Raw genomic sequence first — 27436 nt, forward strand, 5'->3', positions numbered from 1 at the left:
AAAACAACAAACCTCCACTAGCATTTTATACAAGGAAACTCCAGAAGAGAAGACACTTTGGTGATGACCAAAATATAAAATAAATAAAATTAAAATTGCTTGATACCTAGCACCCAGAGCAGAGCCTTGCACAAAGAAGAGTCTCAATAAATACTCCTTAATTCTACAAGTATCAGAGGGTGACCTCATGCTAAATACTCAAAGGATCATGTTCTATTATAGGTCTCTTGATGAAAAGATGCCATACGAAAAGATTGTTTTAGCTTACTTTTCTTACTCCCCTGCTCAAATAAAATCGTAGCCAAACTTCAATTAACATTCCAGAGGACCCTTTTCGATTAATTTTATAATTAATTTCAGATTAAATGAGAAAATGTTTTTAATTTTAAATTTATGGTTGATTTTCTTTTTTTTTCTTTTTTTTTTTTGAGACAGGGTCTTGCTCTGTCCCCCAGGTTGGAGTGCAGTGGTGCAATCTGCCTCCAGCTCACTGCAGCCTCTGCCTCCTGGCCCCAAACAATCCTCATAAGTAGCTGGGACTACAGCCATGTGCCCCTACACTCAGCTAAATTTTAAACTTTCGGTAGATACCACCTAGGCTGGTCTGAAACTTCTGAGCTCAAGCAATCTACCAGCCTCAGCCTCCCAAAGTGCCGGGATAACAGGTGTGAGCCACCACGCCTGGCCAATAATCTTTCTCAAATGTACCTTTTCATAGGTTCCTTTCCCTGCTTGTCCAATAATTCTCTACTCAGAAATCTGCATACTTTTAACTACTGCTATATTATTTATACTAATTCCTTCTATATTAAATTTATTTTATGTAAGAAATTTTGGATTTTTCATTTAACTGTGATAATTATGCACATAACATAAAACGTACCATTAGAGACATTTAGTACATTCTCAATGCTGTACAACCAGCACGATTATCTAGCTGCAGAATATTTTCAGCAACAAAGAAGAAAACCCTATATGCATTAAAACAGTTATTCCCATTCTTCCTGTTCCCCAGTCTCTGGCAGCCACTAATTTGCCCTCTGTCTCCATGGACCTGCCTATTCTAGACATTTCACATAAAGGGAACCCTACAACATGTGACCTTTTGTGTCTGGCTTCTTTCACTAGCATAATGTTTTCAAGGTTCATGCATGTTGTAGTATGTATCACAACGTCATTCCTTTCTCTGTCTGAATAATATTCCATGGTACAGATAGACCACACTTAGTTTATCCCTTCATCAGTTGATGGATATTTGGATAACATGTTGTCACCTTCTGTCTACTGAGAATAGTACTGCTATGAACATTGAATACAAGTTTTTGAGCACCTGTTGGTAATTCTTTCAAGTACAAACCCTGGAGTGGTACTGCTGGGTCATATGAAAATTCTACGTTTAACTTGTGGAGGAACTGCCAAACTGTCTACAGTGGCTATACTATTTTCCATTCCCACCAGCAACGTGTGAGGGCTCCAGTTTCTCCACATCCTCACTGTTGCCTGTTACTCTCCTTTTTAAATTTATTATTATAGCCCTCCCAGTGGGTGTGAGATGGTTATCTCGTTGTTTTTATTTTCATTTCTGTAATCACTAATTATATTAAGCATCTTTTCATCTGCTGCTTGGCCATTTGTATACCTTCTTTGGAGAAATGTCTATCAGATCCTTTGCCCATTTTAAAATTGAGCCATTTGTCTTTTTATAATTGAGTTTTAAGAATTGTTTAGACCAGGCACAGTGGTTCATGCCTATAGTCTCAGCACCTTGGGAGGCCGAGGCCGGCGAATGGCTTGAGCCCAGGAGTTCGAGACCAGCTTGGGCAACATGGTGAAACCCTGTCTCTGCAAAATATGCAAATATTAGCTGGGCACAGTGGAACACCTCTGTAGCCCCAGCTACTCGAGAGGCTGAGGCAGGAGGATCACTTGAGCCAAGGAGGTTGAGGCTGCATTGAGCCGTGACTGCGCCACTGCCCTCCAGCACAGGTGACAGAGCGAGACCCTGTCTCAAAATGAAATAAAATTACAAACAAGCATTCTTTATATATTCTAGATAATGAACCCTTATTAGAAATATGATTTACAAATATTTTTTCCCATTCTGTGGGTTGTCTTTTTTCACTTTTTTTTTTTCCCCCTGAGACAGAGTCTTGCTCTGTCGCCCAGGCTAGGGTACAATGGCACGATCTTGACTCACTGCAACCTCCACCTCCTGGGTTCAAGCGATTCTCTTGCCTCAGCCTTCCGAGTAGCTGGTATTACAGGCGCCTGCCACCACGCCCAGCTGATTCTGTATTTTACAGAGGTAGGGTTTCACCATGTTGGTCAGGCTGGTCGCAAACTCCTGACCTCAGGTGATCCACCCACCTCAACCTCCCAAAGTGCTGGGATTACAGGCATGAGCCACTGCGCCCAGCCCTTTTTTCACATTCTTGATGTGTTATTTGATGTACAGAAGTTTTTTATCTTTGATGTAGTCCAATTTATTTTTAAAATTGGAAAGTCTGAGTCTTACAACTTTTGTTATTTTTCCAGACTGTTTTGGCTATTCAGAGCCTCTTGTAATTCCATATTAATTTCAGGATAACCTTTTCCCCTCTTTACAACAAAGACCACTGACATTTTAATAGGGATTGCACTGAATCTATATATTGCTTTGGGTGATATCTACAACTTAATAGTATTTAGCATTCCATTCTGTGAACCTGGAATATCTTTCCACTTATGTAGGTTTTCTTTGATTACTTTCAGCAATGTTTTACAGCTTTCAGCATACAAATCTTGCAGCTCCTTGGCTAAATTTATTCCTAAGTGTTTCATTACTGTTGATGCTATTGTAAATAAAATTGATCTCTTAACTGCATTTTCAGGCCACTCATTGCTACAGTATAGAAATGCAACTGGTTTTTGCCTGTTGATCTAGTACCTGCAACTGCCAAATTCATTTATTACCTCTAATAGGTTTTTTTGGTGGATTCTTTAGGATAGTCTATAAGGAATTTAGTTTTTCAGTTAGGCAGCTGGAGTTTGTTATTCAAATATCTACAATTCTCTGACTACTACTTTCAAAAGCAAATACAGAGTCTATTCAAAATGGTAAACCCAGTATTACTTCTTGATAAAAACTTTACCAATGTAACTATAAATAAATAAAAGAGCTAGATATTTTCCCATTAATGCTTTAAAAATGTCCACTGGCGGCCGGGCGCGGTGGCTCAAGCCTGTAATCCCAGCACTTTGGGAGGCCGAGACGGGCGGATCACGAGGTCACAAGATCAAGACCATCCTGGCTAACACGGTGAAACCCCGTCTCTACTAAAAAAAAATACAAAAAAAAACTAGCCGGGCGAGGTGGCGGGAGCCTGTAGTCCCAGCTACTCGGGAGGCTGAGGCAGGAGAATGGCGTGAACCCGGGAGGCGGAGCTTGCAGTGAGCTGAGATCCGGCCACTGCACTCCAGCCTGGGCGACAGAGTGAGACTCTGTCTCAAAAAAAAAAAAAAAAAAAAAAAAAAAAAGTCCACTGGCTATTTGAAAAAGATTTATGAAAATTGTACTTTATGAAAATTGAAGTTGGTGAGACATCTCTATTTAAAAATATTTTAAATGAAAACTGAAGTAGATATTAGCTTGTTTCCTCACAAAATTTTACATACTTTTGACTTCCTTTATTAGAAAATCATTAAGTCCTAAGAACTGATCTTATTTCTTTGAAACTATGACGAAGTAAAAACTATTTTAACATTTCTTTCACATTCTAAGGTTCTCTCAATCTCTCAAAAATGTATTTTATTTTACTCTTAAATTACCTATTATTTGATGTTCTTGTGACAAGATCCAAGTTCTTTAAGTTTTAATGATAACAAATATTGCTCATTTATCTCTTAAAATTTGTCAAAATCAACACTCTAAAATTGCAGTATTCAAAGGCATAGACAATAGAGTCTTGCATCCAAGTTGAAGAGAATATAATTTTTTAAGAGGAAAAAGAGCTTTCTATTTTATACTAAGATTTAATAAACTATATTATATATACATATATTTTTTTCTAGCACCTTAGTAACTCTTAAGTGAAAATCATATTAGATGTAAATAACCCCAGCTTATTTTTAAACTCAGTACTTTATGTTCTGTATTAATTAAATGTACCCTTAAAAATAAGTTAAACACAGTCAAGGAAACTTTCAACCATTTCTTTCCCTTATTAACACTCCTAGCAATTAAAACCTTCTTCCCGAGCCGGGCACACTGGTACGTGCCTGTAGTCCCAGCTACTCTCAAGGTTGAGGTGGGAGGACAGTTGAGCCCAAGAATTCGAGGACAGCCTGGGCAATATGGTGAGACCCCATCTCTTAAAAAAACAAACAAAAAACAAACCCCTTCTCCCATAGGTTCCATTTTCTTTCTAGCCTTTTAATTTTTCTTTTCTTTTTTTGTTTTTCTTCACTGGACCTTGTTTATTTTCTCATAAAACACTGAAGTCAGAACTGGATAAATTAGAATATAAATCCCCACTGACACCCCTCGCAGAAACCACAGAACTTCAGCTAGTTCACAAACAAAATAAATCAGTGTGGGAAAAAATGATGCAGCATTTCTAATCTCCTAATTAATCTAATTAATCAAACTTCCATTGATTAAATACATTGATATGGCTGCTGGTAAACATCATATACTTACCTAATTCAGAAGAGAATTTCAAGTGGCCTTCCTCTGGATCTTCAACATGACTGTCTATCACATCATCGATTTTGTTTGCTTTGAACTGTGGCTCGAGTAGTCGACTTGGGCCTCGAGTGAAACGAGGATAGAATTTTTTTGGAGATGGTCCGCGGGGCCCAGACCCCTTGATGGGCACATTCTTAAGTGGCTGAGTCACTTCACTGAAGTTAAAATAAACAAAAAGCAAAACTGTCCAGGTCGCAGATGTAAAAAGGCACCCATAACAGAAATACCGAACTGTGACACTTCCCATTATAGACCTAGCATAGCTGAAGGGCCATTTTCAATTTCCTAAAAAAGAAGAATAAATATGTTAGACACTTTAGCACACTTTTAAATCATCCACCAAATACAGAATCAATGTTTTCCAAACCAACAAGGAGGACCACTATGCATATAGTTAACGCAGATTGAAATACAAGAAGATATATGGATAGTACTGAGTTTTTAAAAAGGGTTCAACAATGAAAACCTCAGGCCCGTGGGTTAATGCTCAGAGAACCAATGGCAGTGAAATAGCTGATTTATTCATTTGCCCATGTTAATGGATACTTCTTCACCTTTGTTCTGGACTGCTTTCACTTGGGTAATTTTTCTCATCAGGTTATAACTTTTCACAAGGAAAATAACAAGTACCACATGTATCATAACAGGACAACTAAAGTCCCTTCCAACTATACAACTGCAAGATTCTTTTTGTAATCCAAGGATCTTAAAATCTATTATTATAAATAAGCAACTCTAAGCAACTCTGGCCAGGCACAGTGGCTCACGGTTGTAATCCCAGCACTTTGGGAGGCTGAGGTAGGCGGATCATTTGGGGTCAGAAGTTCCAGACTAGCCTGGCCAACCTGTATCTACTAAAAATATAAAAATTAGCTGGGGGTGGTGGCAGGTGCCTGTAATCCCAGCTACTTGGGTGGCTGAGGCTGGAGAATCTCTTGAACCTGGGAGGCGGAGGTTGTGGTGAGCCAAGATTACACCACAATAAAGCAAGACTCTGTCTCAAAACAATAAAAATAAATATAAGCAACTTAAAAAAAAAAGTTCTACTTTCCAATCAAGGTTATGCCTGCCCTAGTGTCCACTCTAGATCTAAGTTATTTTCAAATAAAGAGTTCAAGTAATTATGTTCCCTCACCTATAAAACAAGGCAAGAAGAACTAAATGTGGCACCGAACAGCAATTTTTCCTTAGTTTTTTTTTTTTTTTTTTTAAAGATAGAGTCTCACTCTGTCACCCAGGCTGGAGTAAAGTGGCGGGACCTTGGTTCACTGCAACCTCTGCCTCCCGAGTTCAAGCAATTCTCCTGCCTCACCCTCCCAAGTAGCTGGGATTACAAGTGTGCGCCACCATGCCTGGCTGATTTTTGTATTTTTAGTAGAGATGGGGTTTCACCACGTAGGCCAGGCTGGTCTCAAACTCCTGACCTCAGGTGAGCTGCCCGCCTTGGCCTCCCAAAGTGCTGGGATTACAGGCGTGAGGCCACCGTGCCTGGCGATTTTTCCTAAACTTTCTGATATCTGATCTTCATGGAGGCTAATACAATTTCCTAAGGAATTCTTTCTAAGGAGCCCAATGCACATATAAAATCATCTCACTAAATAGACTTACGGCAGAGAAACCCTATAAGCAATGTGGACACATAAGAAAACTGCACAGAGATATTGCGTTTAAGTTACTTATTTCTACAGCATAACATCATCTTAAAAATGGTATTATCCCCAAAAGATCAGGACAAAGCACATCGGCATCAGTAAAGCACCACTGGTAAAATCAGGTTCTCTTGTACAAGGTTATGCCATGAGCCTAGACGATGGTAAACAGTTCTGTTTCTTAACTGTCTGCCAACCAAGAACTATTAAGTATTCCATTACAAGTCAATTAAAAAGTAAAAAAACAAAACAACAGTAACATACCAAAACAAAACAAAAACCCAACCAAACAAAAACTCCCACCAACAGTAATACCAGAGGCATGGCTGAAAATGACAATAGTACAAAGGAAAATCAGGCGCCAATGAAAGCACTGCTATGTTAGCTGCAGGCACTTTTAAAACTAAAGACATAAACAGAAAAACACAAAACACCTGAAGTAGAAGAAAATGTTCTCTAAGTAAGGAAGCCCATGAGAGCAAAGGAAAAGACAAAAAAAAAAAAAAATGCAACGTGCAACAAAAATATTGCAACAAAAATGTACAGAGCAGTAACATTTAGGTGAAACAGACATTATAACTCCCTAAAATGTTTGCTTAGGGTTAGACAAAGCGCAAGTAAACAAACAACAAAAAAGCACTGCTTCTTCCAAAGGCCATGAGATCCTAAAGTTGAAGACTGTAACCGGACAGGCTGCTCTGAATCCACGAGGAACTAGGCACCTAGGGAGCCAACCCCTTCTTCAACCACACAGCAAGATTCACACTTACAGGCTGTTTTCCTCAAACCACGCCCAGCCTTCCCACTTCCACCATGAGCTGCTTGGCCCTCACAAAAGGGAACCACCCAAAACAGACCCTGAAGGAAGCAAGGGCTGCTCCATTAGCAGCTATGAAAGATGGACACTGATGTGGTTTCTCACGTTTTCTTTAGCCTGATTCCCACTATCATGTTGGACCATGTCCAACCTGCCTCCAAATGTCTTGGTTAGTGTTCCTGCTGTCACCTTTACCTAAATTCCACATAAGGAACTTTGCCCTACCCTCAATTTCATCATCATCCAGGATTGATGTGATGACCTCTTCACTTCTAAGTTAAAACCTCCCTCTTCGGCTGGGTGTGGTGGCTCACACCTGTAATTCTAGGACTTTAGGAGGCATAGGACCTGAGGTCAGGAGTTGGAGACCAGCCTGGCCAACATGGTGAAACCCCGTCTCTACTAAAAATACAAAAAATTAGCTGGGCGTGGAGGCGGGCACCTGTAATCCCAGCTGCTTGGGTGGCTGAGACAGGAGAAAATTGCTTGAACCGGGGAGGCAGAGGTTGCAGTGAGCCGAGATCGCACCACTGCATTCCAGCTTGGGTGACAGAGTAAGACTCCATATGAAAAAAAAAAAAATCTTCCTCTCCAACCACAACACTGACTCCTCAGCTGCATCTACCCCTATGTCTTCAGTCTCATGACAGGCAAAGTCCAGGCACTCAGCCCTCCCCACTTTCCTTACGATTTAAATCCATTTCTGTCTCCAGCTATACATCCCGTAATGGCTTTACTTCCTTCTCTATCCAGCTGGGAACACTGTGTTAAATAACACATTAGAAAGTGATAAGCTCTGAGGAGAGAAAATAAAGCAGGGAAGAGCAACAAGGAGAAGGTGTGTGAAGCTTCAGGAAGATGGAGAGGGAAGGCCTCCCTGAAAACGTGATACTTGTGTCAAGACGTAAACTAGTGAGTACTGCAGCTATGTGGGGAAAAGCTATCTGGGGGAGGGTGGAGTAAGAGCAAAGGCTCTTGAGGTGTGCGACCAGTGGGGTCAAGGAGCCACATGCTGTGACCAAGACAAGTCCACCAAAAACCAATGGTAACAAAGTAACTAGAAAGGTTACAAAATGTGCAAATGAACACTACAGAGATTTCTACAGAACTAAGGAGTGAAAATACAACTTTTTAAAAACCCATAGGATATGGCTAAATTTATAGCTTTTGATGCCTATATTAGAAAATATGACCACAAACTATGAATTAAGAAAAATATAACTGAATAAACCCAAGGAACATAAAATAATAATAAAAACATTATCAGGAATTAATAGAAAATGAAGATAAGACAACAGAAGCCAAACGCTGGTTCTTTAAAAGATCAGTAAAATTAACAAAATAAAACTGCCTTTGCAAAATTATGACAGTAAAGGAAATCCGACATAGCTGACCTCATCTTGCTTCTGACCTCCAAACTGTCCCTGGTCACTCCTGGGTGTATGCCAAGCTAACTTTAGGAGAAATGTGGTTTCCCGTTTAACTTAGGAGCAAGGATGATAACAGCCCCTCCTTGTAACTAGCCCCTTTCCTTGATCAGGGACTGAAAACCACCTTTGTAAGCAAGAATATGATAATGGGAACTGGAAGGGCCTAAACTCCACTGAAATGTAGGTGTAGTTTCTATAATCCCTTACTGCTCGGGAGTCATGTGGCCAGACGTGGCAAAATTCATGACTTCCTCCATCGTTCCTATAGATAACATCATTATTGTAGAACCTGTAGAAAGTAAAAAGTTCCTCTTCAAAGTTTCCCTTCTTGTTAAAGAGTAAATCGTGTTAGAAATAACAGTTTCTTTTAAAGACTAACTTCCTTTAAGCCTCTTTATGCTAATAACTCTTTGTTAAGCCCTATCCTGCGTAGCTGTTAAACATGCTCATAGGCACATAGTACATTCTATGTCCTTGTACCTTAACCAAAATATTTGTGCTGGTCATGCTCACAGGCACGTTCCAGCTCGCAGCCTATGCCCCTTCCCTATTTGGCACAAGCAACTTCCTCTTTTCCTTTGTCTTTCCATTACTTTTACCTATTTAGAAAAGTTTTAAACTGTTAGCCAATCAGGTTTTAGTTTAGATTGTGCGGTCCGGCTCCAGCCAATGGAGATAGGATACAGTAGCAGGAACAGCATAAGGGATAAAAATTACTTCCTTTGTTCGAATGTGCTCTCCCCATTATTCCATCTGTGATGAGCACCCTTTCTGCAGAAAATAAAGACTGCCTTGCTGAGAGAATTAAATTTATATTCGAGTGCTATTTCTTTATGGCACCAGGGAACGAACATTTTACATATAGCAAACCTAAGATTGTTTTTTGAGATATCTTTCATACGGCTCCTACCCAGGTTTGTGACTCATGACTCAACTGGTCCCAGAGGTGAACTCAGTGCACAAAGACTGTTTTCCACCCCCCTATGATTTCATCCCCAACCAATCAGCCACACCCATTCCCTAGCTCCCTGCCCACCAAACTGTCCATAAAAACCCTGAGCCTTCAGGAAAATGGATGTGAGTGATAAGCCCAGTTCTCCTGCCTGGGCCAGCTTCACGTGAATGAAGTTCTTTCTTGCCTGCAATGCTATGGTCTCAGGGTATGATTTTCTCTGTGGAGTGGGCAGGAAGAACCCATTGGGCAGTTACACAAACACTGGCAAAACATCAAGAAAAATGCACAAATAAGAAAACAATGAAAAAGAGGCATAAATACAGACACATTTAAAATAGGAGTACTGTTTACAAATTCAGGTAAAATGATCAAATTCCTAGAAAAACATAAATGCACAACACCAGCTCTGGAAAATCAGGAACCTGGATGCCCTATAGTCCCTGTGAATGTTAAACTATCGTAAAAACATTTCTAGGTGATTTAAAAAGTGAGTTCTACCAAGTATCTAAGGAACAGATGATTTTAGGTAGACGGAATGGCCTTCAGAGGACAGAAAATGAGGAAAGATTCTCCATGTCCCTTTCTGAGGCTGTTACCACCCTGATACAAGGGCAGTTTAAGGAAAGAATATTAAAGACAATCTCAGAGAGATTACAGAAATCTTAAAAAAAAAAAAAAAAAAAAAGCCCTGAAACCAACCATGTTTTTAAAAACTGAATATACCATGAATACGTTGTATTTACTTCAGGTACTCAAAGCTGGTCCAATATTTGAAAAACCGTAATCTACCACCTCCATAAATTAAAAGAAAAAAAACACATGGTTTGATCAATGGAGATAAAGAATTTATTACAATTCAACACTCAATTCTTAACAAACTAGGAAAAATAGGGAAATCCTTGCCTGACAAAGAGCATCTCTAAAAATCTTGTAACAAACATGATACTAAACAATGAAACAACAAAACCATTTTCTTTAAAAATAGAAGACAAAGGTTCCCATAATCACTTGTATCACACTACCATAAATATAATAATGGAGGGCGGTAGTTTCAAAATACAGAAATCCTTGGAGTATTTATCAAAACTACAGATTCCCAGGGCTCCACGCCAGCTATGCTAAATGGGAATTCCCAGAGGTTAGGTTAAGGAATCTTTAGCTTCAACAAGCCTCCAAGTTAACTCTGATGCACAGCCAGATTTGGGGATCAATGGTATAATGAAAAGACACAACTGAATTCTAATCCCATTCTGCCATATATCAGTTATGCAACTTTGGAAAAATTAGCAGATTTTCTTAGCCTCATTTTCATCAACTGTATTCCAAGTTAACGACATTGTCCATCTTACTGGATAATCAGAATGAAATGAAATACTCAGAATTACACAAGGTAAAATATGTAAAGTGCCAGATACAATGACTGGCACACAAACCACCACCCTTTGCACTGAACCAAGACAATCTCCACAAGGGCTGTGACTTGCTTTTGCTGTTTGTTTTCTTGTTTAATGTTTTCCTTTAACTTAGCACAATGAATAGCCCACAGAAAATGCTGAAAAGTATCTATAGGATGAATACAGTAGAAACTGAACAAATATTAATTTTTTTGTCATTCGATCTAGACTTAACATATAATATCAATGGTAGACATGACCACCCATCTGTTCCCTACAAAGACCTACAAATCCCTACATAATCTGGCATTATCTCTCTGAGCACTTCTCCCACTACCTTCTCTTTGCATTCATTTTGTCCTAGACACAGGTCTCCTTGTGGGTCAAACATTTCAATTATACTCCATTACGGACTACGCACTGGCTCTTCACTCAGTCTAGAACACTCTTCCTCCCAGGTAATTTCATGACGGCTTCTTTCACTGCCATTGAATCTTTGCTCAAGTATCATCTTCTCAATAAGGCCCTACCAAGATTACCCTATTTAAAACTTCAACCCAGTCACTAAACATTAAACTGGTCTTCCTTATTCCATGGAATTTATCACCTTCTTACATATACATAATTACTTACTCACTGAGTTTTTAATTTATTGTTTATCTCTCCCATATCAGAAAGTAAGCTCCAATAGGGCAAGAGCTTTTGTCTATCCCTGGAGGTTATAATAATGCATAGAATATAGCAACAATTTAATAAATATTTGTTAATGAAAAAATATTTGTTAATAAATGAAAAAATTACTGTAATATGGTCATGCTTGCAAATTTCTAAACAAATCTGTTACTATCTTGTTTGGGCTAAGCCATACCTTAATACTGTGCATAGAGGTCATGACCATCTTATTCAACAATTGTATAAAAACTAGCTCAGAACAACAGCATGTTTATTTTTGGAAAAGGTACAAGAAACAACTCAGGAATTTATTGTCCAATTTCAAAATTTAAATAATGGTCTTTGTGATAAAAACAGGCAGACTAATCTTACAGAATTCACTGACAACAACAAACAAAAAAAAACCCGGGAAACTACTTTCCTTAGGTTCCCTCTTGGCTACCTGTCAGCACCTAAGGGCAAAATGAAAAAGCTTTCTGCTCAAAGACCTCACCAACAGGATTTGGGCAGCTCTGTCCAGATTCTTCATGGAATAACCACCCTGGCTCATCCTATCTGCAACAGCTCAACATCATGATTCCTTGGTTTCCTGAGCTGTAAAATATATTAACTCTCAACAACTCTATCAGGCAGATGTTACTCTTTTTCCCAAACCATATTATAATTCTTTAGAGAGTATTTTTTACAAAGTAAATCGTAATACTAAATTTAAAAACATATACATTTATAAAATCCCATAATTTCTTTTATACAATTAAGCATAATGGTGTTCAGAAGCAACAAAGGCACCATCTCTTTTCAGATAGGTCAAGAAGTTAGGGCTGGGTGCGGTGGCTGTCACCTGTAACCCCAGAACTTTGGGAGGCCAAGGTGGGTGGATTGCCTGAGATCTGGAGTTCAAGACCAGCCTGGCCAACATGGTGAAACTCGGTTTCTACTTAAAAAAATACAAAAACTGGGTCAGGTGTGGTGGCTCACATCTGTAATCCCAGCACTTTGGGAGACTGAGGCGGGCAGATCACAAGGTCAGGAGACTGAAATCATCCTGGCCAACATGATGAAACCCTGTCTCTACTAAAAATACAAAAATTAGCTAGGCGTGGTGGCACGTGCCTCTAATCCCAGCTAGTCAGGAGGCTGAGGCAGGAGAATTGCTTGAACCAGGGAGTCAGAGGTTGCAGTGAGCCGAGGTTGCACCACCGCACTCCAGCTGGGCAACTGAGGGAGACTCTGTCTCAAAAACAAAAACAAAAACAAAAACAAAAACAAAAACTAGCTGGGTGTGGTGGCACACGCCTTAATCCCAGCTACTCTGGATGCTGAGGATCTTCAGCATCGCTTGAACCCAGGAGGCAGAGGTTGCAGTGAGTCAAGATCATGCCATTGCACTCCAACCTGGGCAACAGAACAAGACTGTCTCCAAAAATAAAAAAAAGAAGCCAACACCCAAATATGAAGGAAATGCGAAGAAATCAAATGTCTATTATTCAATAAATTTCTCACCTGCTTAAGAAACTAAAAACATCCAAACAAAAATCAAAAGCTAAAATCAAAATCTAAACTAATAATGAATGAATAATGAATCTAGTATCTACATAACAAAATCCTTTTGTTTCATACTGTTTGCTATCCCTTCTAAAGGCAATTACCATGCCTTTAATATCCAAGTCTGAAAGCCTTTGAAAGGACAGTCAAAGCAAGTATCTCAGGTTACTTAAGGCAAAACAACTAGTGACAAATTCTTTCAATCATAAACTTGAATAGTTAACAGGGCCAAAACTTCAGCAGTTAGACATCAACTAATACGTTCTTCAAAGTTAAATGAATAAAAGGCTAACCAGTCGTGAACCTGAATTTATTAAAGTGAGACAAGTCACTATGGTCTTACGTTTTTCTTCAGTCATGGTCTGGTAGCTGCTCAGGGATAGGTGCCTTATAAGCTGAGAGGTGGGTTTTTGCCAGGGAGGTACAACAGACAGGAATGGGGCAAGTATATACAGTGGGATGATTATGACAAATCACAGATTTAAGCCAGGGAAACAGAGATATGAGGATGTGGAAGTATGAGGCAAGATGAAAAATGTGAATAGGCCAATGGATTAGAGGTCCTGGTGTGGCTAAATAATTGCTGGAGTTGTTACCAGACAGAGGGAACCAGAAAGATGAAATGTCATGGCTGGAAAATGAGATGCTCAACATTGTGATTTTGGAGGGGGACAATTAATGACAGCAGAATCATCCTTTACAGATATGTGAACCCAAGATATCCCAACAGACAATTTGCCTGTAGGGTAAGCACTGCTATACTTACCATAAACGAGCCCCCTGAGGACAGGGGTCACTTCCATCTTTTCAGACCCATATGTTTAGCATAGTGCTTAGTATTAACAATTAATACATACTTGTTCGTATAATTTTTGAAGTGTATTTTTTGAAGTGTATTTCTGTTCCAGAAAAGGTTAAAGGACATTGTTTACATTCTGTGCAATGTGAAATCTTAGAGAAGAGTATAATATGTAAGCAGACCACATCCTAGGAAATGAGTGTTTATTGTGAAGAAGGAGAGGCAAGAAGGAGAGGCAAGAAACGCTGCTAACCAGTTTAAACAGTTTCATTAGACGGTTTCATTATGAAACAAACTACTCAACACGCCAGCAAAAGTACCAAGTCTTCCTCTTAGTCCATGATTTCTTAACAATAAATTTGAAAACACTGTGAGAGGAAATTTTAAAAAGAGGTGATTTTGTATAGTTCTAACAAAATCAACTTGAAAATGTAAATTTTTCTTTTCTTTTCTTTTAAGAGACAGGGTCTCCCTCTGTTGCCCGGGCTAGACTCAAACTCCACACTCCAGGCTCAAGTTATCCTTCTCTCAGACTCCTGAACAGCTGGGATTACAGGTGTGCACCACTGCACCTAGCTAGAAGAGAGTAACTTTTAAAGAAAATACGACTTATTAAAATTGACCCCAGTCCCAAAGAAAGTCGTAAAAGAGTTCCCCAAAACAAAAACTCCAAAGAAAAAAAACAAAAAACAACAAAACAAACCACCAGGCACACAGAAGAGTGTCAGAGGAAATCCTACTGCTACTTAAGCCAAATATTTTTTTAAAGGAAAGCTTTCCAATTTGTTTTATGAAATGAACATAACATTTATTTCAAAAACCTGACAAAGACTGAACCTCCCCCACAAAAAATCTCATTTATATCAAGACAAACATCTTAAAATATTAAGCACAAATTTAACAATAAATGTCTAAAACATTTATGAGGAAAACAATGCGAAACTCCAAAAGGTCCCAAAGGAAGACTTGAACTAATGGAAAGATGTACATGCCATATTCTTGGACAAAAAGACACAAAATCCTAATAAATACGTCAGTTCTCCCTAAGTTAACTTGTAAGTGCTACACAATCATGTTAAATATATTATCAGTTTTTTTTTTTCTGGAGATAGACAAGTTAATTATAAAGTTCATTTGGAAAAGAATAAATAAGCAGGGAATAGACAGGTAAACTTTGGAAAAAGAACTAGCGGGATGTGAGCCCCACTGCAGAGCAAGCGAACTCCAGGGCTTCTCTATTCAAACAGCACAGCAGGGCCCATGCACAGGCAGACAAACCAATGGGAAAAGAAGAGAAAAAAGACCCAATTACATTTAGAAATTTAGAAATCTAGTATAAGTTTGCTATAAACAAATTTAGTATAAGCTTAGTATAAATAAAGACAACATCACAAACCTGAGAGGAAATGAATGACTTTCAACTAAATGATGTCAGACCAACTGTCTAGCCATATGGAAAAACAATAGAGTCTACTCCTCCCATCATTTATCAAGAAAATTGGATATTTAATTATAAAACATGACTCCATACAAGTACTAGAAGAGAATATGAGTAAATTCCTCTATTATCTGGGATTGGCCAAAATTTTTCTAGCTAGGACTAAAAAAGATCAGAATACAGGAAAAGAAACTGGATTACATAAAGACAAAAAACTCTGGATACTAAAAGACATAAAAAGAATAGCAAAAAGACAAGTGACAAACTAGAAAAAATACTTATCATTGGTATCACAGACAAAAGAGTAATATCTCAATATTGGTTTTCTATTGCTATGTAATTACTACAAACTTAATGGCTTAAAACAACACACACTTATTATCTTGCTATTTCTGTGGGTCAAGAGTGAGTACAGCTCAGCTGGACCCTCTACTGAGGGTCCCCAAGGCTACAAACAAGGTGTCAGCCAAGCTGTGTTCTCTCCTAGAGGCTTAACTGGGGAAGAATTTGCTCTGAACTCACTCAAATTGTAAGAATTCAATTCCTTGTGGCTCAGGACTGACGGGTCCTGGCTTTTTAATAGCTGTCGGCTGGAGGTCACCCTCAGATCCTAGAGGTTCCCTGCAGTTCCTTGCCACATGGGCTTCACCAATATGGCTCTTGACTTCATCAAACCAACCCTGAGGAGTCTCCCTACTCTGGTCTGCTTAAGACACAGTCTTCTATAACGTTAATGTAGTCACAGGAAGTGGCCTCCTATTTTTGCCATATGACCTAGCCTAATCAAGAGATTGACATTCTATCACCTTTGCTATACTCTGTTGGTTACAAGCAAGTCACAGGACCTGTCCCCACTGCAGGGAAGGGAATTACTGGGGGTCACCTTAGGGTCTGTGAGTCACAATCTCAAAGAGATTCTAAAAATAAAGGAACAACCACCTTATAAACCATTCACAGAACAGAAACACAAGTAGTTCTTAGCTATATGAAAAAAATGCTCAAACCTGCTTATACTAAGGGAAATGCAAATTTAAATTACATTGAAATATCATTTCCCACCCGTTTAACTGAAAAAATCCAAAAGCTTGACAACATATTCTGACAGTGAGGCTGTAGAGAAACTTTCATACATTTGTAAAAAGCAAAGTAGAGGTTCCTCTTCAAAAACTTTCCTCCCCATCTAATTAGGAATAAATAGTAACTTCTCTTAGAAACAAAATTTATTCAAAGACCTGTGCTAACATTCTTAAATATCTGCTAGCCGTGATAAAGAAATCAATGTACTTTATGTTCTTAGCTCCCACAATTTAGCCTAAATATTTGCCCTGGCATGCTTATACTGGTCCAAGCATTAGGTCATGGCCTGTTCCTATTCCTTATTTGAAGGTGTTTTTACCTTTCTCAGCATTCCACAAGTTACTTCCTCTTTCCTTTGTTCTCCTCTGCCTTTGCCTCTTTTAAAAAGTTCTAAGTTGCTAGCCAATCGGGACAAATACAGAATGTGAGGTTCCATCCCAGCCAATGGAAACCAGACACAGCAGTAGGGTGGATGCGTCAGGTTTTAAAAGACCTTGTCTCCTTTGTTCAGTGTACTCTCGTGGCAAAACTGCTGGTGAGTGTACCCTTTCTGCAGAAAGTAAAAATGGCCTTGCTGAGGAAATTAAATTTATGTTCAAGTGCTATTTCTTTACATCACCGAGGAACAAGCATTTCTAACACATAGTATACTTTCTATGCAGGTTCATTTAGCAATATCCAGCAAAAATACACTATCTACTCTCTGACTTAGCAATATTACTTCTAGTAATCTATACCGCAGATGGTAAAAATAGGAAACAATATATGCATAGGCCTACTCACTACAGAACTATTTATAATAGCAAAAGGCTAAAATCAACCCAATTGTCCATTAATAAGGGGCTGGTTGAACAAACTAACAACTATCCACACAACAGAGCAATACACAGCTATAAAAAGGAAAGTGTCTTTATTAATTGCTAATTATAGATTAATCTGTAAATTATGTTGTCAGGTGAAAAAAGATGAGAAGAGTGTATATATATAGGATGCTACATGTAAGTACACACACCTGCCTATATTGTAAAACAAAGGATAAAAAAAGGAAAGACAAAGCATAATTTTGGGTTGGTTTCTAGCATTCCCCATAAACCATTTTTAAAAAGCTGATATCCATAAGAAGAGGAAGAAAACAGATAGAGTGGTATGGGGTCAGGGCTGGAAGCTGACATCATCTTTGTAAGTGAAGAGTAGCCTTATACTACTATGCAATCCAGGAAACTAGAAAAATGTGTATACAAAAACATGCAAATAACAATTTAAGCACATACATACTTAAATCTGCACAAAAAGCAAATTTTTATTGTGACTGTTAGCATCTACTGTTGTTAATATCTAAAAACTGTTGTTAATATCTAAAATGTTTTCTGGTGAACTATTTAGGTCGCAAAAGGACTAAAATCTCAGCTCACCCAATTTACATTCCGGCATCATCATCAGATTAGCCTGAGGGGTATTTCTCAACAGCACAATACTGGGCTTTGAGGTAAGAAGGCTCCTTTTGAAATGCTTTTTGTAGTGGCCCTCTATTAGAGGACGTAGTCCACACCAGCTATAAAACCGTGCTCCATAAAGCAGTTAAATTACATAAAAGTCACTAAGACAATGCCTGTTATGCAATGTCACTCTACAGATGACGGCTTAATTCCACTAATCTTCCAGTTTAAACAATCTAACGTTTTCCAGAAATCTTAATCTTTCAGAAATCTAAGTTATTTCTGAATGATTTAATGAAAATCATTAAATAATCCTAAAGAAAAGGCTGATAAACTAGGAATACAATAGAAGATCTACAGGCGAGGCTCCATTCAGGGTACTGGCAATTAATGTTTTTGTTTGTTTGTTTGTTTGTTTTTTTGAGTCAGAGTTTCACTCTTGTCGCCCAGGCTGGAATGCGGCGGCAAGATCTTGGCTCACTGCAACCTCTGCCTCCCGGGTTCAAGCGATTCTCCTGCCTCAGCCTCCTGAGTAGCTGGGATTACAGGGGCCCACCAGCAGGCCCGGCTAATGTTTTGTGTTTTTTTTGAGACAGGGTTTCGCCATGTTGGACAGGCTGGTCTTGAACCCCTGACCTCAGGTGATCTGCCCGCCTAGGCCTCCCAAAGTGCTGGGATTACAGGTGTGAGCCACTGCACCTGGCCCACAATTAATGTTTTAATAGCTTTTGCTATTGTGCTAAAAGCTCAGAAAATACAGAGAAGCAAAAAGAAAACTATTTAAAAATCACTAGAAGTCTCACCACTTCAATGTTCTGCTATATAATCTACTACTTATTTTTCATCTTTCTTCACTATCTACAAAATGCTATACTGCTTTTGGCAACCACCAAAAAATTAATCGACTTAGGTTAGCGGCATTATGGCTAATTTTCTTTGTTCTTTCTTTTATTTAAAACATTTTCTACAAGGAATATGTAGTGATTTAAGAAACGAGATAAAAAATTTCTTAGGGAAAAACTCCCTAACTTGAAAATATAAGAACAACTATGGAAAAGATTAAATACTTTAAGGCTATGAAAGAAATAGGATACCATATCATTTTAACTTCACAAGCAAAGGGGATTTCCATAGCCACATGTCCAAAGAAAACCAAATGGTTTTAAGCACACTGAAAGAATATTTTAATTTCATCAATATGTCAAAAATACGAGAATAAAATTTTAGAGTACTGAACAAATGTTCTAAAAGCACAATTTGAAGAATAGTTTTTCCTCTATGAATCATTATCTAATCTGAAATTCATAATCACCTTTTAATGTCCATCTTTTACCACAAGACTAATGAGACAATTCTATTTCACAGGACAACGTTCATTTTCTACCAGCATAAAATAATTTTCACAATATTTAATGCATTTAAAATGTATTTAAATATTTACCTTTTGGTAATTTCCAGCTATTTTCTTGTAAGATACCCTGTATTACAACTTGTCAAACAGCAAATATTTGTTAGCTTTTTCCATACAAGAGGCACATTCATATTTTAACTCAGCTGTAGTCATGTGAGTACAAATATTAATTTACAACAGTACAGTACCTACATACCCCTGTGAAATTACCAGGTGATGACAACATAAAAATACACATTATTCTTTCTCATTCCTTATCTACCCTGAAAACTAGAAGAAATAAACTACAGCTACCAATAGTAGTTTATAATTACAGATAAGGAGACTGTTGAATTAGGAAAGGTTCAGAGCAAATTCCAGACATCATATGCTCCCTGGGAATGATCCTCAGACATCCCTGATATTTATGAATCTCTTCTCTGTAAAACAGTCAAAAAGAACATGAACGCATGAAATGTCTAACACTGTGTCTCAAATGCAGAAGAAAACCACAAAGTAATGCTGATGGGAGAAAGAAGCAAATTTAATCAAACACACAGAAAATAAACTAAAAGGACAAACAACATGGCAAATAGCTAAAAGAGCAAAACCTGGGGCAGCTGATGAGCCAGTGAACAAGGGATGGTAGAGGCTGACCATTATTCTTCAACACTTTGAACAAATGCCCAAGTAAAAAGTAGCAGCTCTCGCTCACTATAGACCTGTGGAAGACAAGAAGGTAAAAGCTACCATAGCCTCAGGGAGCAAGCATGAGGTCAGTTACCTCCTAATTCTATGGGGTGGAAAAGAACAGTAAGGAAAACAAATAATATAAATTGAAATAAACTGACTATGGGCACCTGCCACTGTGTCCAGCTATTATACATAAATATTAATAGTAGTATTAATACAAGGGTCTTCACTTGCATCCTACACATACTCTTTCCTGTGTCAGGTATGCCATTCATCTGTGAGAGGCATTCTTCCTAGTTGGCCGGGAGAGACAGAGTAAGAGCTACCTATAAACCATGACTGAGGGGTGCTAGTGAGGGGCTCTGCCCCCTAACTGCCCATTATGCTGAAATTCCTGCATTATAAAATAATCCTTTGGGTCTGGAAAGCTTGTCTTTTATTTAAGATGTTCTTGCTTTTCCTCCCTGACTGTCTGAAGATAGGCCGCCATCATGGACACCGTAACTGTCCGCACTTCAAAGTTCATGACCAATGAAACAAATGGTCATCGATGTCCTTCACCCCAGGAAGGCAACAGTGCCTAAGACAGAAATTCGGGAAAAACTAGCCAAAATGTACAAGACCACACTGGATGTCATCTTTGTATTTGGATTCAGAACTCATTTTGGTGGTGGCAACTGGCTTTGGCATGATTTATGACTCCCTGGATTATGCAAAGAAAAATGAACCCAAACATAGACTTGCAAGACATGGCCTGTATGAGAAGAAAAATACCTCAAGAAAGCAACGAAAGGAATGCAAGAACAGAATGAAGAAAGTCAGGGGGACTGCAAAGGCCAATGTTGGTGCTGGCAAAAAGTGAGCTGGAGATTGGATCACAGCCGAAAGAGTAAAGGTGCTGCAGTAAAAGGCTACCTGTGTCCATTATGGATTTTTCACGAGCAGATTAATAAACTAAAAACTTTCATGTGGAGAAAAAAAAAAAAAAAAAAGATGTTCTTATCTCGTGGTCTTCAATCAAAATAGAAGTTGCATCCTTTTTGTCCAATCAAAATTTTTGGAACTCTAGTACATAAATTATTTTATAAATGTGATTAAAAAAAAACCATGTAATTCATCAGTTGTTAGAAAAACACTCTCAGCAGAATTCTGAAAACCACTGCTAAAATTAGAGAGCAAGAAAGGAAGGAAGCTCAATCTGAGGAAAATGAATCAGACTATTGCTTAGAAGTGGAAAACTTTAAAAATCACCTTATGCTATATTTAGAATCTCTTATTCTGTGGATTGTCATCTTACATGGGGTTTCAAAAATCTCTGCCATTATTTATTCAAATATTCCTTCTGGCCGGGCGCGGTGGCTCACGCCTATAATCCCAGTACTTTGGGAGGCCGAGGCGGGTGGATCACCTGAGGTCGGGGATTCCAGACCAGCCTGACCAACATGGAGAAACCCCGTCTCTATTAAAAATACAAAATTTGCCAGGCATGGTGGCACACACCTGTAATCCCAGATACTCAGGAGGCTGAAGCAGAAGAATAGCTTGAATCCAGGAGGCGGAGGCTGCGGTGAGCTGAGATTGCACCATTGCACTCCAGCCTGGGCAACAAGAGTGAAACTCCGTCTAAAAAAAAACAAAAACAAATATTCCTTCTACCCCACTCCCTCTTCTCCTTCTAGAATTCCAATCACATACGTCAGACTTTCTAAGGATGGGGTGTATTTCTTACAGCCTCTTCAGTGTTGCCCAGCCTTTCCCCGCTCACACGTCATTCAGAGAGGTTTCTTCTGATCTCTCCGGGGGCTCACTTTTCTCTTCAGCAGTATCTGATCTGCTGAATCCACTGAATCCTCTATTTTGGCTACTGTATTTTTTAGATCTAGTATTTCGTTGTTTTTCAGGTCTGCTTTGCCCCTTCATATTAAGTTTCCAATTCCTTGTTGAAATGTTTTTATTCAACTTTTATCTCCATGAACATAATAAACATATGCTTTAGCATCTGTCTGGTAATTCCACTGTCTACAAAGCCTGTTTCTATCCTCTGTTATCTGTGCGGGTTCTTGTTAAGGTTGTCTCCCACTGGGCCTGGTTACACTGACTTGGTTGTGTGGTGGACACTCTAGTTGAAAAATCATTTCAGAAATCACTTGAGACATGAGATGTTATCTTCCTCTGGAGAGGATTTTCATCTGCCTCTGTTAGGTGACTGGGGTCACCAGCAATTTGAGATTACCCTAATCCATTTCACCATTTGAGATCTACTAAACCCCCAGGTGACCCCATGGAGCTTCAGTCCAGGCAAAGGCGGGCACACTCCCAGCCCATGAGTGTTCTGGACGGCAGTCTCTCAAGGCTTCAACATTAACCCTAGGTGGCTCACCAGATTTCTTACCCACGGCAAGTCCTAGACTCCAGTTTTTGTTCCTGTCCTCCTGTGAGTCAGTTAACTACACTCCCCAGCCTCTCACCTGCTCTTCCAGAACAGCAAATAGCGGGCAAATAACGGGCAAAAGCGGCCCTGGGTCAGAGGCTCATGTCTCTGGATTTCTACCTCCCTAATCTTAGCCCAGTAATTCTTTACTATGTTGTAAATTCCTTGATGCTTTTCAGAAAAGTATCAGCTGGCTTTAACTAGGTTACTCAGCATCATCGGAAGCACAAGGCCAGGGCTATTTTCTAAAGAGTTGTTTTTGCATTTCAAAGTGTGCAGGCTAGGTATTGCCCAAAAAAAAAAAAAAATCAGCAAATCAAACTTGTGATTTGACCAAAATCTTGGGCCTTTTTTTTTTGGAGACAGGGTCTCACTGTCACCCAGACTGGGGTGCAGTGGTTATGCTCATAGCTTACTATAGCCTCCAACTCCTGGGCTCAAGCAATCCTCACCTCATCCACCCAAAGTACTGGGATTATAGGCATGAGCCACCATGCCTAGCTATCGGCCTTTTTCAGAAAAATCTTTTTCTCCATACATAGTGAACTGTATAGGAAATTAATTTCTGAGTATCTACCACCTCAACAGGTTTAGAAAGCTGACAGACTTAATCAATCTGGCAAATCACCAGATCCCAGCTCATGCTGTTAACCAAGCCCAGTAAATAAACATCGTAGTTACTGTCGTTTGCAGGTCCCGTGGAGCATTACCATCCCACACAGTGTTCTGAATTCCAACTGCCAGTACCTGTATCTCTCTGGCTTCTGAAGCCCATCTACCCACATGCAGGGCAGGCCCAAACTACAAGGGAATGTGTACCGACCTACCTGAGGGCAGTCCTCACAATATACTGATAAAAATGACCCCAGCTTCCTTAAATACAGCCTCCCTCCAAACTCCCAGTGGAAAAATAACAACTCAGACATACGTATTCTACACTGGCTATAGAATTCCCCAGCACAATGAAGCTTCAGTTGTCCACAGCGGGACCTGGCTTGAAAACATGCCCTTTACTGGCTGTCTCTCCTAGATGGCACACTGCATTCCCCTACTGGTGTGTCCTGGGATTACCTGGCAAATACACAACTTGGATTCAGATTTCAATCTCAAGATCTGCTTCTAGAGGAATGAAAACTAATCAATTCAGGTTTCAACAGAAAAGGAACAATTTGACAAATCCTTAGACGCACTAATGAAAAATCTAATAAAGAGAGCCTTTACAGCTTTTGTTGCCTTAAAGTGCAAAATAATGCATAGAAAAACGTTTTACTGAAAGGTAGTAAGATACCTTTATACTTGCAAGAACAGAACATTAAAGTGATAACCTTGTCTCTTTTTTTTTTTTTTTTTTGAGACTGTTTCACTCTTGTTGCCCAGACTGGAGTGCAATGGCGCCAATTTCAGCTCACCGCAACCTCCACCTCCCAGGTTCAAACGATTCTCCTGCCTCAGCCTCCCAAGGAGCTGGGATTACAGGCATGCCCCACCACACCTGGCTAATTTTGTATTTTTGTAGATGAGTTTCTCCATGTAGGTCAGGCTGGTCTCAAACTCCCGCCCTCAGGTGATCCGCCCACCTTGGCCTCCCAAAGTGCTGGGATTATGGGGCGGGAGCCACCGCACCCAGTCAAAAAGTGATAAGCTTTTCTAAGGAAAGCAAAAGCTACCAGGCAGTATAGTTTGAAATCCTTATTAATCAGGTGATATATAAGAAAGATTAAATTTAGCATAATCAAACCTAGACACAATACTGCAGCACTGAACCTATGTGTCTAAAGCACTGAAGTGGTAACAAGTCACAAAATACAAGTTAAAAAGAAGGTGGTGACTTCGCTTTCAGCCGCAACATGTAATGAGTATAGAAGCCTTCACTCCTGATGATGACAAAAAGCTGGGAAAACTCAAAATCAATGACTCTTCTGGGACCATCAGAAAGCGGAGCTAACAGGGCAAACTGTGCTGGAAACCTGGAAAGACACAGACGAGATCCGCTTACCTGGAGCAGAAACTGCGGGAGCCATAAGCTGGTGCTGGAGGCTGGATGTGGACTAGTGAGACAGTGAGAAGCTCGGGGAAGCAGTCTCAGGAGGTGCGGGACCCACACTTCTGTGGGCTTTACGTCCAGAAACTCCACCAGGCACTAAGGTGGAAGATCCCAGAAAGATCCCTTCTGGCAGGGGAGGGGAAGAGTAATAAGCCCAGAGTTTTCTCTGCCACAAAGTCATTTGCTCCAGGGGAAAAAAGCTTTGCCAGATCCTTCTCCTAACTAGGTGAATGCAAAGGGCATTCCTCCCACTCCAGTTCCCTCCAGCCTTCCTGTCATACCTACAGGGCAAAAAAATTTGCAAAGGTCAGGGCCTCAAGGAAACAGGGCGGGAATAGGGGACAGGGGAGAAGAACTCTAACACTAGAGAAATACTTGTGAAGATCACCACCCACTGTAAGAGTGAACCTATGTGAGACCCAGACCCGCTGTCAGACTGAGATTTAACCAGATTCCAGAACTCCCACCCTCCCTCACACTTTACCACCACACCCACAGAGTTCCAAATATACTAAAAGTGGCTTACAACTCAAAGAGGAAAAAAAAGGAATAAAGCTGGAAGCATCATGCTCCCAGACTTCAAAATATACTACAAAGCTGTAGTGATGGAAACATGGTACTGGCATAAAAACAGACACACAGAGCAATGGAACAGAACAGAGAACCCAGAAATTAATCCACAGTATCTACAGCCAACTGATTATTGACAAAGATGCCAAGAATACTCACTGGGGAAAGGACAGTATCTTCAATAGATGGTACTGGGAAAACTGGATATTCATATGCTGACGAATGAAACTAGCCTCCCTCCTCTATATGAAAATCAACTGAAAATGGATCAAAGACCTGATGTAAGACCTGAAACTATAAAACTACTGAGAGAAAACAGGGGAAATGCTTCAGGGCATTAATCTGGGAAAATATTTTATGAATACTACTTCAAAACGCCAGGCAACAAAAGCAAAAACAAACACATGGGATTATGTCACATTAAAAAACTTCTACACAGCAAAGGAAACAATCAACAGAGTGAAAAGACAACCTACGGAATGGGAGAAAATATAAGCAAACTATTCATCCAAAAGGGGATTAATATCCAGAATAAACCAGGAACTAAACATCTCAGCAGGAAAAAAAAAATCAGATTTAAAAATGGGCAAATGATCTGAACAGCCATCTCTCAAAAGAAGACAAACGGCCAAAAAATATATGACAAAATGTTCAATTATCACGAATCATCAAGGAACAGCAAATCAAAAGCACAATGAGGTATCATCTCATCCCAGTTAGAGTGGCTATTACCAAAAAGACAAATAAAACAAAACCAACAAATGCTGGGGAGGATGCAGAGAAAAAGGAACTCTCATACTCTGTGGGTGAGAATATATATAAACTAGTATAGCCACTATGGAAAACAGTATAGAGGTTCCTCAAAATCTGCAAATAGCATACCATATGATCCAGCAATCCCACTACTGGGCATTTATCCAAAGGAAAGGAAATTGGTATATCGAAGAGACATCTACATCCCCGTGTTAACTGCAGCATTATTCACAACAGCCAAGATACGGAATGAATCTGGGTGTCCAACAGATGAACAGATAAAGAAAATGTGGAATATAAACACAATGAAATACTATTCAGCCATAAAATGAGTGGAATCCTGTCATTCACAGCAACATGGATGGAACTGGAGGATATTAAGTGAAATAAGCCAGGAACAGAAAGTTAAACACCACATGTTCTCATTTACATGTGGAAGCTGAAAAAACAGTTATCTCATAGAAAAATTAGAACAGAGGGTACTAGAGGCTGGGAAGGGTAGGGGGAAGGGAGGAGATAGGAAGAGATTTGTTAAAGGATACAAAATTACAGCTAGATAGGAGGAGTGAGTTCTAGTGTTCTATAGCACTGTAGGATGACTACAGTTAACAATAACATATTGTACAGTTTCAAATACCTATAAGGAGAATATTGAATGTTCCCAACACAAAGAAATGATAAATGTATGAGTTGATGGATATGCTAATTACTCTGATCTGATCACTGATACATTATTATATGTATAGAAACATCGCTATGTACCCCATATACACAATTATATGCCAATTGAAAAATAAAATAAAATGTATACTGTAAACTCAAGAGTAAACACTATGATGGAAACAAATGCTTATTCCCCAATGTCGCAGAGAAGAATCAGCAATCAGACAAAAAGTTTCCTCAGCAAGGTGACATTTACGCTGCAGAAAGGGTGGTGCCCGTCAGCAATCCTGCCACGAGCACACACAAAGTAAAAAAGACACTAGAATATTTATCCTTTACGCATGAGGTCCCTATTGCTGTGTCCTGACTCCATTGGCTGGAGCCAGAGCTCACAACCTAAACTAAAACCCGATTGGCTAACAGTTCAAAACTTTTCTAAATAGGTAAAGGCAGTGGGGAACAAAGGAAAAAAGGAAGTTGCTTATGAAAGGATTTAGAAAAGTAGTAATATTCCCAAATAAGGGAAGAGGCTGCAAGCTGGGACATGCCTGGGCACGTTCAGCATGAATAATTTGACTAAGGTACAAGGACACAGAATGTATTACGTGGCTGTGAGCATGTTTAACACAGATACTGAAGTCAGAGTATGCTTATTCTGTCACATTCGCTACATAAGGCTTAACAGAGAGTCATTACTATAAGAAACTTGAAGAAAGTTAGTTCTGAGAAAAGATATCAATAACATTTATGATTTAAAGGGGAAGCTTTGAAGAGGAACTTTCGCTTTCTACACATTATTTTTATTATTTTTTTTTTTTTGAGACAGAGTCTCACTCTGTCACCCAGGCTGGAAGTGGCACGATCTTGGCTCACTGTAACCTCTGCCTCCCAGGTTCAAGCAATTCTTCTGCCTCAGCCTCCTGAGTAGCTGGGACGACAGGCATGCCCAGTTAA

The 27436-nt window shown here is 39.3% G+C and overlaps 1 protein-coding gene and 1 pseudogene across 6 annotated transcripts in view; one reads left to right on the forward strand and one right to left on the reverse strand.

Annotated features, from left to right (window-relative positions):
• The window catches only part of LOC105474931 (polypeptide N-acetylgalactosaminyltransferase 11), an 81243-nt gene that overhangs the window by 22914 nt on the left and 30893 nt on the right, over window positions 1-27436 (reverse strand). For 3 of the 6 annotated variants that reach the window (XM_011729872.2, XM_011729873.3, XM_011729874.3), the window contains one exon: window positions 4679-5011. In XM_011729872.2, coding sequence (XP_011728174.2) covers window positions 4679-4973 — 295 coding nt within the window. In that variant the 5' untranslated portion in view covers window positions 4974-5011. Of the gene's footprint in view, window positions 1-4678; window positions 5152-5192; window positions 5208-19939; window positions 19955-27436 lie in introns of those variants that run through there. The other 3 variants (XM_071094219.1, XM_071094218.1, XM_024790664.2) reach the window with 3 other exon arrangements.
• On the forward strand, window positions 17806-21172 carry LOC105474930 (small ribosomal subunit protein eS24 pseudogene; annotated as a pseudogene).

The sequence above is a fragment of the Macaca nemestrina genome, chromosome 4 (genome assembly GCF_043159975.1).
Source record: "Macaca nemestrina isolate mMacNem1 chromosome 4, mMacNem.hap1, whole genome shotgun sequence".
Lineage (NCBI taxonomy): Eukaryota > Metazoa > Chordata > Mammalia > Primates > Cercopithecidae > Macaca > Macaca nemestrina.